General features: G+C 49.4%; 2 protein-coding genes across 3 annotated transcripts in view; one reads left to right on the forward strand and one right to left on the reverse strand.

Annotated features, from left to right (window-relative positions):
• The first annotated feature begins 7,313 nt into the window (after nucleotides 1-7,313).
• TYROBP (TYRO protein tyrosine kinase binding protein) lies at nucleotides 7,314-10,281 on the forward strand. The gene is made up of 6 exons (XM_008575666.1): nucleotides 7,314-7,407; nucleotides 7,567-7,690; nucleotides 8,078-8,104; nucleotides 8,262-8,396; nucleotides 8,576-8,619; nucleotides 10,050-10,281. The coding sequence occupies exons 1-6, from the start codon at nucleotides 7,399-7,401 to the stop codon at nucleotides 10,113-10,115; spliced, it is 405 nt and encodes a 134-aa protein (XP_008573888.1). The 5' UTR covers nucleotides 7,314-7,398; the 3' UTR covers nucleotides 10,116-10,281.
• A 162-nt stretch (nucleotides 10,282-10,443) lies between these two features.
• Nucleotides 10,444-11,004, reverse strand: part of HCST (hematopoietic cell signal transducer) — a 2,091-nt gene continuing 1,530 nt past the window's right edge. Inside the window, exons 3-4 of one of the 2 annotated variants that reach the window (XM_008575668.1) lie at nucleotides 10,821-10,952; nucleotides 10,444-10,590 (exon numbers count right to left, since the gene is read on the reverse strand). In XM_008575668.1, the coding sequence (XP_008573890.1) occupies nucleotides 10,553-10,590; nucleotides 10,821-10,952 (170 nt within the window). In that variant the 3' untranslated portion in view covers nucleotides 10,444-10,552. Of the gene's footprint in view, nucleotides 10,594-10,820; nucleotides 10,953-11,004 lie in introns of both variants that reach the window. The other variant, XM_008575667.1, reaches the window with a different exon arrangement.

Genomic DNA, 11,004 nt, shown 5'->3' on the forward strand with positions numbered 1-11,004 from the left:
GGATGAGCTCAGCAGGCCCCTTGACCTTGGTCTTCCCAGCCTCCAGAACTGTAAGAAATAAATCTCTGTTCTTTATAAATTACCCAGTCTCAGGTATTCTGTTATAGCAATACAAAATGGACTGAGACAGAACCACACACCCAATTACAAATTCTGTTTCAATGGAAGAAGGGAAGAAAAAAAATATGGTGGACCGCCAGCGTTCTGCCGCACCCACCTTCCAGGGAGCCAGCACATGCTAGCACTTCCTAACAAGCTGGCGTGGGAAACATCTGCATAGTCATCAACACTGCAAGTAGTAGAAGACAGAGATTGTGAAACCTCCTCACCAGTTTCTTTGGTGCTTACAATTTCCATTTCATTAAAACAATTTTTTTCATTCACTAGTGATTTACCTGGAGTAAAATTTATTCTTTTTAATGTGCTGTTCTGAGTTTTGGCAAATGCATAGAGCCAGGTAATCACCAGTACAATAAGTGTCTAGAAAAATTCTATCACCCTAAAAAGCTCCCTCATTTCCCTCCGTAGTCAGTCACTTCCTCCACCTCTAGCCCTTGGCCACCAGTAATCTGAAATCTGACTTCTGTCCCTGTAGTGTCGACTTTTCCAGAATGTCATAGAAATGGAGTCATGCAGCATGTAGCCTTTTAAGTCTGGCATCTCTCACTTTAGCATGCTGCATTTCAGATGGGTCTATGCTATTGTGGGGTTTTCTTGTTTGTTTGTTTGTTTTGGGGTTTTTTTTTTGCAGTTGACTGGTCGGGGTACCTGAACCATTGACCTCGGTGTTATCAATAGTTGTGTATATCAATGGTTCATCCCTCTTTTATTTTATGTATCAATAGTTTATTCCTTTTCATTGCTGAGTAATATCTCATTATATGAATGTACCACAGTTTGTTTATTCATTCATCCATTGAAGAACATTTGGGTTTCTTCCAGTTTGGGACAATTCTAAATAAATCCTCTACTCATGTATCATACTGGTTTTTTTTTTTGTTTGTTTTCAAGGTGATCGATAAGGGGATCTTAACCCTCGACTTGGTGGTGTCAGCACCACACTCTCCCAAGTGAGCTAACCGGCCGTAAAATACACATAAAATTTACCATCTTAACCATTTTTACTGCTGTACGGCCAAGGCGGGCTAACCGGCCATCCCTATATAGGGATCCGAACCTGTGGCCTTGGTGTCATCAGCACCACAGTCTCCCAAGTGAGCCACGGGCCAGCCCATATTGTACTGGATTTTGTGTGGACTTAAGTTTTCACTTCTCTTGGGCAAATACCTAGGAGTGGGATTGTTGGGTATATGGTAAGTATAGGTTTAATTTTGTGAGAAACTGCTAAACTGTTTCCCCAAGTGTCTGATGCAAATGAGAGAGGTTTTAGCAGAAAATTCTGGAATCCTGGGTGGCATTAGCAGTGGAGCTATGGTATTTGTTTCCCACAGCAATAGGAGGGTCTGAGTAGCCCCAGGACTGATTTTCTGACTCTCCTAGAGATTCAGTGGGCTAATAACCCTGAATATCCCCTTTTCTGTTTGAACTAGTTACAGTGGCTTCTACTGAACGCAGTTAAGAACCTTGACTGGTACATTGGGGTAGGATGTAAACCCTGGCTTAATCAGCCAGAGCCAGGGTGTAGGCACATGTAGTTCCTACTTTCAAACTGTGGAAGCAGCAGCTTCTTTGAGAAGGGATTGGGGATGGGGAGGTGTCATGGGCATGAATTGTACTTATGACCGAGTGTCCCTCCTTCCTTCTGGGAATTATATCTCCTTTGTCTTAGTGTGGGTTCTCCCAGAACCAGACACTGAGAAGAGGATTCAAATGCAAGTCATTTACTTGGGAGGTTCAGAGAAGACCTGTGGGGAGTAGGGAAAGAAGGCAGAGAAAGGCAAGTCAAAGAAGGGTGTGTTAATCTTGCCAGGGGGTTCTGGCAGACAGTGTAGACTGTGCACCCTAGAGTTGTTCCATCCAGGGGGCAAAGGAGCTGGGTTATTTATCCACCATGTCCCATCAGTTTTTGGTTGAGGGCTGCTCTCAGGAGCACTAATTCCCTGGTCCTTCCAGCATGCCCCACCCTTGGGCAGAGTGGGTTCCAGCAGTCAGAAAGAGCTCTGAGCAGAGTCACTGTGCTGGAAGCTGGAAGCAGATAGTGTACTTGGAAGCGGTAAGTGCTGAGGGAATATGGGTGAGAGATGGAAAGCATCCCCTGTATGGTTGTTCTAGGGACTATTTCTCCCTGCTGCCCCATCTCAGTGTTCTCATAAATCCTGTCATTTTCTTACAGACTTTGCCCCCCACCTCAGCCCCAGGTGATTGGTTTGGGGGAGGGCAGGTAATTTGTGCTGAGCCAATCATGATCTGTCCCCATTTCACCATGGCCATGATTTTTTTTGTTTGTTTTATCATGGTACCAGCAAGAGTGAGCCATTGGTGGCAGAAACTCTGCTGCTCCATAAGGAAGGAGCAGAGAGCTGCTGAAGTGAGGAACACGCTGGCACAGAGCAGCGGCAGCAAGCTATGGGGAGAGAGTCCAGGGCAGTCCAGATCAGTCTGAAGTTCCGTCACCCCCTTTCCTCTGCTATTTGCATGCTCAGCCTTCCTTTAGAGCATGTATTGTAACCTCAATTCTTCACATACATTACTGTCTTAATTCAGCTACTTTAAGCAGGGCATTTGAAACCGACTGTGCCAGGTAGGATATAGATTTGGCCTCAGCAACAAAGTCTCCAAAATATCATTGCTGTTTCCAATGGCAATGGCTTTATAAAAGCTCCCCCCACCTCCCAAATGTAGTGGCTTAAAACTATGATTTATTATTTTTCATGATTCTGTGGGATGATTTGGTGGTTCTCCTGCTCCACATGGTGTTGCTGGGGTCTCTCAAGTGGCTATATTTGGCTGGTGGCTGGGATGGCATGGACAATCTGAGATGACTGGGGCTGATGGGACATCTGATGATATCTGGGGCTTTGGCACTTGCTCTCAGCTGGGGTGTCTTGGTTCTCCTCCATGGGTCTTCTTTCTCCATGTGGTGTCTCATCCTGGAGGACCTCTTTATGTGGCCTCACTTTCCAGGAAGGGAGCTTGGACTTCCTTACAGCATGGCAGCTGGGTTCCCAGAGAGGAGAAGCTGAAGCTGTAAGGCTTCTTGAGGCCCTGGCTGGGAACCAGCACAGCTTCTCTTTTACTACATTCCTGATTGAGGCAAGCCACAGGCCAAGCTCAGATTCAAGAAGAGGGAAAATAGACTCTACCTCTTGGTGAGAGGGATGGCACGTGCATTTTGGGATGGAGGGATTCTTGCTGATCATCTTTGGAGACTACCTGTCATGAGTGGCTTAAACAAAGTGGAAGTTTCCCTCTCATCTCTGAGATGATGGGCCTGAGACTCCTACCTTGTTGTTCTTTCAGCCTTACCATGCTGCCCTCATCTGCTTGTCCCAGGATGACCTCTCGCACGTTCAAATTCCAGCAAGTGGGAAAATCAAAGAGGGGGAGTAGAGTACACCCTCCCACAAAGGCATGACCTTCGCTTCCCACACTGCCCATTGGCCAGAATGAAGTCATATGGCCACTCTAAACGCAAATGAAGCTGGGAAATAAGGTCTTTAGTTTAGCGGCCATATGCTCTGCTAAAAATTCCCTAGAAGAAGGAGCAATAGAATATTGGGGGACACTAAATTTTTTCCTCATTTTTTTTATTGTGGTAAAATACACATAAAATTTACCATCTTAACCATTTTTAGGTGTACAGTTCAGTGGTATTAAATGCACTCAAAATGTTATACACCCCCCATCGCCATCCATCTCCATAACTCTTTTCATCTTGTAAACTGAAACTCTATATCCATTCAACACTAATCCCCACTTCCCCTCACTCAGTCCCTGCAGCCACCATTCCACTTTCTGTCTCTGAATCTGACTACTCTAAGTACTTCACGTAAGTGGAATCAGACAGTATTTGGAACACCAGCATTGTTATCTGCCAACTGATTAACTCGAGAAGATACAGTGTACCTGTCTGGGATGCCCTTAAGCCTCTTTAGAGATGAGGAGCTAGGTTTATTATTTATTTATTTAAATTAATTTATTAATAGAATTTTTTTTTATATTCTAAGATGTTGTGAAGCAGTGGGGGGGAGGGGGACAGGAGAAGGGGGAGGGAAACAGCATGGGAGGAGGAGGAAGGAGGGGGGCATGGTGGAGGCCCGTGGCACTCCCCTTGTTCCATTACAGGAGACCAGGGAGCTTCCAGTGGCGGCTGGGTCATTGCTGGGCTGGATGTTGGGGAGAAGCTGTGGCTGAAGCCCTCTGTCCCCCACCACACTAGCTTGGGAAGGAGCCAGATTTAATTCAGCTGTTACCACTGGTAGTCATTTAGTCCACTATCCAAAGAATATTTATGGAGCACCCACTCTGTGTGCTGGGGACATAACAGCGAATGAGACAGAAAAGTCCCTTTTCTCATGGAGTTTCCATTCTAGAGGAAATGGCAGACAGTAAAAATGGAAACACATAAATCAGAGAATTTCAGGTATGACAAATACCAGGAAGAAAATGAAACTGGTAGTGGAGGGGGGGTGACTTTAGCAGTTGCGGTCAGGGGAGGCCTCTGTGAGAGTGTGACATTTGAGCTGAGACCTGGAGGATTCTGAGAAGGGGCCATTATACAAAGACTTCGGGAAAAGCATCATAGGCAGGGGGAACAGCAAGCACAAAGGCCCCGAGGTGAGAATGAGCTTGACTTATTCAAGAAACAGCAAGGAGGCCAGTGCAGTCAGGGTTAAGTGAGTCGTCTAGTGAGGGGAAGAGAGGTAGGTGGCGAGGACAGAGAGATGGGCAGGGGGAAGATTGGCAGATCTTACGCAACTTTATGTGAACACATGTTTTTATTTCTCTTGAGTAAATAACTCGCAGTGGAACTGCAGGGTTGCTGGCTAGGTGAATGCTTAACCTTGTGAGAAACTACCAAACTGTTTCCCAAAGCTTTTATCCTATTTTACATTTCTACCAGCGGTGTATGAGATTTCCACTTGCTCCAAATCTCTACTGGCACTTGATAGGGTCAGCCTTTTTAATTTTAGTCATTTGAGTGGGTGTGTAGTGGTATTTCATTGTGGTTTTAGTTCTTATTTCCCTAATGACTAATGGTGTTGGGCACTTTTTCACATGATTATTGGCCATTCATGTCTCTTCTTCTGTGACATATCTATCCAAATCTTTAGACCATTTAAAAAAATTAGTTTTTTTTTTTGGTCTGATTTTTAAAAAAGCTTCTCCTGGCTTCTGAGGAGTGGGAGCAGGGAGAGAGGAGAGGGGCTGTAGCTTCCACGTAGGCAAGCTAGTCACAGGTTCAACACTATTTGGTTTCCGAAAAAGTCAGCTTTGGCCTTCCCCAACTCTTGGCCTGCTGCCAGGAGAGATTGAGACACTTTGCAGATCTCATGTGGAGGCCCTCGGTCCAGCTTCCTGGAGTCTGGCACCATTTTGGGGCAGCGCCCAGTCAGGGGGTGCCCTCCCTCTCAGCTTCTTCCTTCACCCAGAGGGGGAAACTAATCTCCCCAGCTCAGGCCTGCATTCTGTAGTCTGCACAGCATAGCTGTATGGGTTGCTAAAACACTGAAATTCTTCACGTCTGGTCAGCAAAGAACCCACATACCCCATAGATGTCCTCTACCATCCCAGTCTGTTTCCTAGGGACCCCTTGGACTTCCCCACATCTCAGCAACTAAAGGGGGTCTCTAGGACCCGGACCCAGCCCTATGCCCACATCTGTTCTGTTTGGATGGTGCCTGGTGTACTACCGGCTGTTAGGTTGAATATCCTCTGGGGACAGCAGGCCTAGCTGGAGTTGGGAGGATATCAGGAGGGCTGATGCTGAGGGGATGAGACAGAATTTTTATCAAGGTGAGCCCAGAACTCAAGACTGGATGTACCAATAACAATAATAGTAATGATGATGAACATTTCTTGAGCACATACAATGTGATAGGCATTATTCTAATAGACCTCACAAAATCCTCACGATAAACTGGACCATTGCAGGAACCAGGTCCCCAGCTCACATCCCTGTCCCCACACTGCTCTCACCTGCAGCCAGAGGGAACCTGTGAGCACCTGAGTCAGGTAAGGACCCTCCTGGCTCAGAGCCCTGCCCTGGTCTCTGATTGCTCCTTGTTCACTCTGCTCCAGCCACCTTGAGAGGCCTGATGTGCCCAGCAGAGCCTGCAGGGTCTGTTCCCTCCACACTTTCTCTAAACCTAATGGGAGGGATTTGGGTTCTTTAGGGTCTGTACTTGGCAATGGTGGCCGTAGCAGCTAGTGTTACGGCCCTGACCCTCCTCCAGACTCCAAATCCCCTCCCCTCCCCCACTGGCCCCTCAGTTCTGCCCCATGACCAGCATCCAGTTTCCCCTTTTCTCTCCTGAGGGTGTGATGTGTAGACGGAGGAGGGGGGCTTCCTGCTGGCTCATCCCCCAGCACCCTAACCTCAGGTTCCTCCTTCCCTAGCCCCAGCTTAGGCTCCCGCTGGGGGCCTGAAGTCCCTGTCTCCTTCTGCGTGGCCTCTCTTGTCCTTGCTTTCAGCCACTTCCTCATTTGGCAGGGCAGCCCGACCCACCTGCCTCACCCCAAGCCCCCAGCGCTGTCTCTGTGCTGTGTGTGTCCATGGCCCTGTCAAGTTCTCACCCTTTTTTCGCAGCTTTACTGTTGTTTTCCTTCTCCCCCATCTTTGATCATTTTTTCGAAGAGTCAAAAAATCTGTCTTTGGGGTGATCCAAAGGCAGTGAGTTATCCTAACCGATTGCTCACGGTCAGTTACAGACCGAACTCCTTGTCTGTCCTTCCCCTTCTCACTCCTGCACTTGACTGGTCCGAAGAAAAAAACTTTGTCTTTGGGTCCTGGACTTCATTTCCACCTTTACTTGCTGTGTGGCCTTGGGCAAGCGTCTTTACCTCTCTGTAAAATGTGAATGACAGCCTCCACCTCGGGAGGGTGTTGCGCAGGTTAAATGATTTAACCCTTGGGATAGTTCGCCTGCCTGTCATTAGTGCCCACGTGGTGATGGCTGTCTTTTAATTTCCTACAAACAGCAGGAGGTTCTGATTATTAAATAATAATAATTATAGCTGGTACTTATAAAAAGCTGACAAGTGTCAGTCCCTCTTCTACAGATATTAATCCCTACAACAACCCTACAGAGTAGATACTATTTTACTCCCATTTTTACAGATGAAGGAACTGAGGTCCAGAGAGGTGGAGTGACTGCTCAAGGTTGCCCAGCCAGAAAGAGGCAGAGTTGGCTTCAACTAGCGAGCAGAGGGGCAAGCCACTGGCCGTCCTTCTGTTCCAATGCTGTCTGAGCCCTGGTTGGGGATGGAGGTCAAGAGATGACTCAGGTACCCTTTGCTCTTCATGTCCAGCCATTGGGGACTGCGGCATGGCCCCTGGGGTGTCTGGGCCTCATTCCTTCTGGTGTTATCTCTCTCTGTCCCTCCTCCCCTATCGTCCCCTCCTCCCTCCTGCCACCACCCACCTCAGACTTCCTCCTTCACTAGGTTGGACGCTACGCCACATCCCGCTGGCCCTTGGACTGTGGTGTCCAGCAGCATCCCGGCATAATGAGGGGCTTTGAACCCTCCAGCAGCCTCCTGCTCCTGCCTCTGCTTCTGACCGTGGGTGGTGAGTTGGGGGCTTCGCTGCTGCCTCCTGAGTCCCTGGGCTCAGCGTGGGGTGGGACAGGAAGCAGGGAGGAACGAGAGAACCAAAGGGGAAGGTTGGGATGGGAGCAGGTCCCCAGCCCCCCAAAGCCTGTGGGTCTCTCCCAGAGCCTGAGCCTCCAAGATTTGGCCTCTGGTAGAAGCAGGGGGAGGGGACATCTAAGGATGTGGCAATGGGATGACAGGTGTAGAAGTAACACAATCCAATAGCCTTGATGCCAGCCCACCAGGTCCTGCTGGATGCTGCTCTCCGCCCTCGCCTCCTGGCTGTCAGGATTTACCCTCCGCAGCTTCTAAACCCATCAGTCATAACCCCATGCCTCAGTGTGCCTTCTTCCTCTCTCCTCAGGTCTCGGTCCTGTCCAGGCTCAGAGCGGTAGGCCTAGGCCCTGCAATCCCTCTCCCTACCTTCCAAAGACCCCCTCTCCCATCTCTGCCCCTTCCCCAATCTTTCCAAACCTCTCCCTGCTGACATCCTTCCCCCAATTCCCAGCTCACACTGACCTCCCCTGACCCCTGTGCCACATTCCCAGAATGCAACTGCTCCACGGTGAGCCCCGGGGTCTTGGCGGGGATCGTGCTGGGGGACCTGGTGCTGACCCTGCTCATTGCCCTGGCCGTCTACTTTCTGGGCCGGCTGGTCTCTCAGGGTCGTGGAGCTGTGGAAGGTGAGTGGGGCTGGCAGGGGATTGCCCAGGACACTCTGAGGACTTAACTGGTGGGGGGTCAGGTGGTCACAAACATCCAAAGGGATGGTGATGGAGGGGCTGATTTTGAAAGAACAACATGGTCCCAATTCACTGCCCTGTCCATCTTTGCACCCTGTGCCCGCACCCCCTCCCCACAGTGACCCGGAAACAACACATCACTGAGACTGAGTCGACTTATCAGGTGAGGAAACCAGACCCTCTTCCTCACATCTCACCCCTCCCCTGTGGGTGTCAGTCCTAAATACCCCCCATGTCCTTCTGGGGACCCTAGAGCCACTTTCCCAGCATCTCTTCAAACCCTTGAAGGCAAATGGGGCATCTGTCCAAACTGTGTGAAACTATTAATCACGACCTTATGCTCAGCTTAAAATGTGTGGTGGGGAAATAAAGAGGTGGCTTTTTGGTAGGGCAAGTGCAGACCTTCCCAAAAGGCAGGCCCCTAATCTTCTGGAAAAAAACCCAGCCCCAGGACATGCTGATTTCTGGTAGAAGCTCTCAATAGGGCAGAAGATGTAATTCAGCCCTAGTTTGGTAACTCTGAAGAGAGGAATCCTAGAATTTGGGGGAGGGGGGGAATTCTGCATCCCTTTGAGAAGGTGACAAAATCTAGAGACTTCTCAGAAAAATCTACTCAAAAAATACAGAATTGTGCATGTAGTCTACGAGTGGTGCAAATATCCTTGAAACCCTTTTCAAAAACCATGATGCAGACAGAGACAGATTTCCAGCCCACCTTCTCTCTGTAGGACTGTAGGACTGCTCCTTCTTAACCCTTTAGGGGGTCAGGAAATCCTCTGAGACCCCTACCCAGAAAATTGCCCACCCAGACTGGTCAATTTTATATGATTTCAGGGATTCTGTCTGAGGTTTGCCCCTTGGGACCATAGATTCCCCTCCAGCCCCAATAGTAACCCCTGCTCTGTGAAGTCTGATTTATTGTCTGCAAACAGCTTTGCCTGTTGGCCTTGTGGACAAAAAGTTTCTTTGTAAAGTGTAAAAATCTCGAGTTTGGTTCTATGGGGTCCAGAAGACTGAGGGGGTTTTCCAGTTACTGGGGGCAGTGAAATTTTAGGGCAAAGTGTTACACCAATTTATTCATTCCTTCAGTGGATTTGTTGAGCACCTGTATGTGCCAGATGCTGGGGACACAGCAGCAGAGTTGACATCCTATTTGGGGAGACAGACTTGAAGCAAATTAACAAATAAAATCCTTTGGGGAGGCACCATGAAGGAAATAAAGCAGGCTGACATGACAGTGACTGTGGTGTGGGGGGAAGAAACTACAGATGGGGGAATTGAGAAATGCTTCTCTGAGGAGTTGACATAAGCTACGACTTGAAGGGGGAGAAGGAGCCGAGCCTTCCATGGGAAGATCTAGGGGACTGGTGTTCCAGGCACAGAGAACAGCACGTGCAAAGGCCCTGAGGCTGGGTATAAGGATGAGGCAGAGGGCAAAGGGTAACATTGAAAGCACTTGAATAAAATCCAGATCTCTTCCATGGCTACAAGTTGAAGAGTCACCAGGGAACTTGCAGGCCACTGGGAGAAGGCTGGATTTTGTTTTAAGTTTTTTCAGTGGATCTCTTCCGCTGATGGCCCCCATCCTTTTAGGAGCTCCAAGGTCAGAGGTCAGATGTCTACAGCGACCTCAACACACAGAGGCCATATTACAAATGAGCCAAAACCACGACAGTCAACAGCCAGATGCCTGGATCCAGTCATTCCTGATGCCCACCCAGCACCTCATTCCTACTCCTATCAAGACACAGATCCACACAGTGCCCTTCCTGAGATATCAGCCCTTTCCCCACTATTGTCCCAAAATAAACATGGAGCACAAAAACCTTGTTGAGTTATGCCACACACCTGAGCTGAGGAGGTGAAGGGTCCTGAGCTGAGGGGTCCTGAGCTGAGGGGTCCTCAGGGGGGTCTTGAACCCAGAAACAGCTAAATGGAAGGGAAGCTTTGGGAACCCTGGGGTTCTTTGAGGAAGAATAAAACTAGAGGTATTTCAATTGTTTTATTCCAACCCAAGGGTGGGGGGCAGTGTTCCTGTGCTGCCACACACAATCAGGATGAGAGAGTCAGAAGCCAAAGGTGGAAGTTAAGGGTGGTCAGCCCCTGCCAGGCATGTTGATGTAGACTTTGCCATCTTCTGGGGGTGGGGGAGAGAAAGCATGAAGCATGACCACCCACCAACAGCCCCACATCTCCACCTCCCTGGGGACCCCCTGCCCCAGGGGTTTCCTCAGGGGTTCCCCCAGGCACCTCCCCCAGGGTTTCCCCAGCACCTCCTCCAGGGCTTCCCCGGGGTCCCCTCTAAGGGAACCCTCCCTAGGGACAACATCCACCCTCCAGGCCCCACCCCATCCCTGCCCTCACCTTGGGTGGGCCTGCGGCGTGGGCGAGCACACATGAACACCACCCCCACAATTACCAGTGACATAACCGCATCGGCGGCCACAAGGCCTGCCAGGAGCGGCAAGGACAGGGGCCCACATCCGGAACAGGAACCTGGAGGGTGGGGGCCAAGACAAGAAGGCATGTGAGGCGAGTGATGGACCCC

This window comes from Galeopterus variegatus, unplaced genomic scaffold (assembly GCF_000696425.1).
Source record: "Galeopterus variegatus unplaced genomic scaffold, G_variegatus-3.0.2 Scaffold1222, whole genome shotgun sequence".
NCBI lineage: Eukaryota > Metazoa > Chordata > Mammalia > Dermoptera > Cynocephalidae > Galeopterus > Galeopterus variegatus.

Coding starts and splice junctions, on each gene's coding strand:
- TYROBP (XM_008575666.1), top strand. Junction 8,397..8,575: donor GGGTCGTGGAGCTGTGGAAG/GTGAGTGGGGCT, acceptor CCCTCCCCACAG/TGACCCGGAAACAACACATC. Junction 8,620..10,049: donor AGACTGAGTCGACTTATCAG/GTGAGGAAACCA, acceptor CCATCCTTTTAG/GAGCTCCAAGGTCAGAGGTC.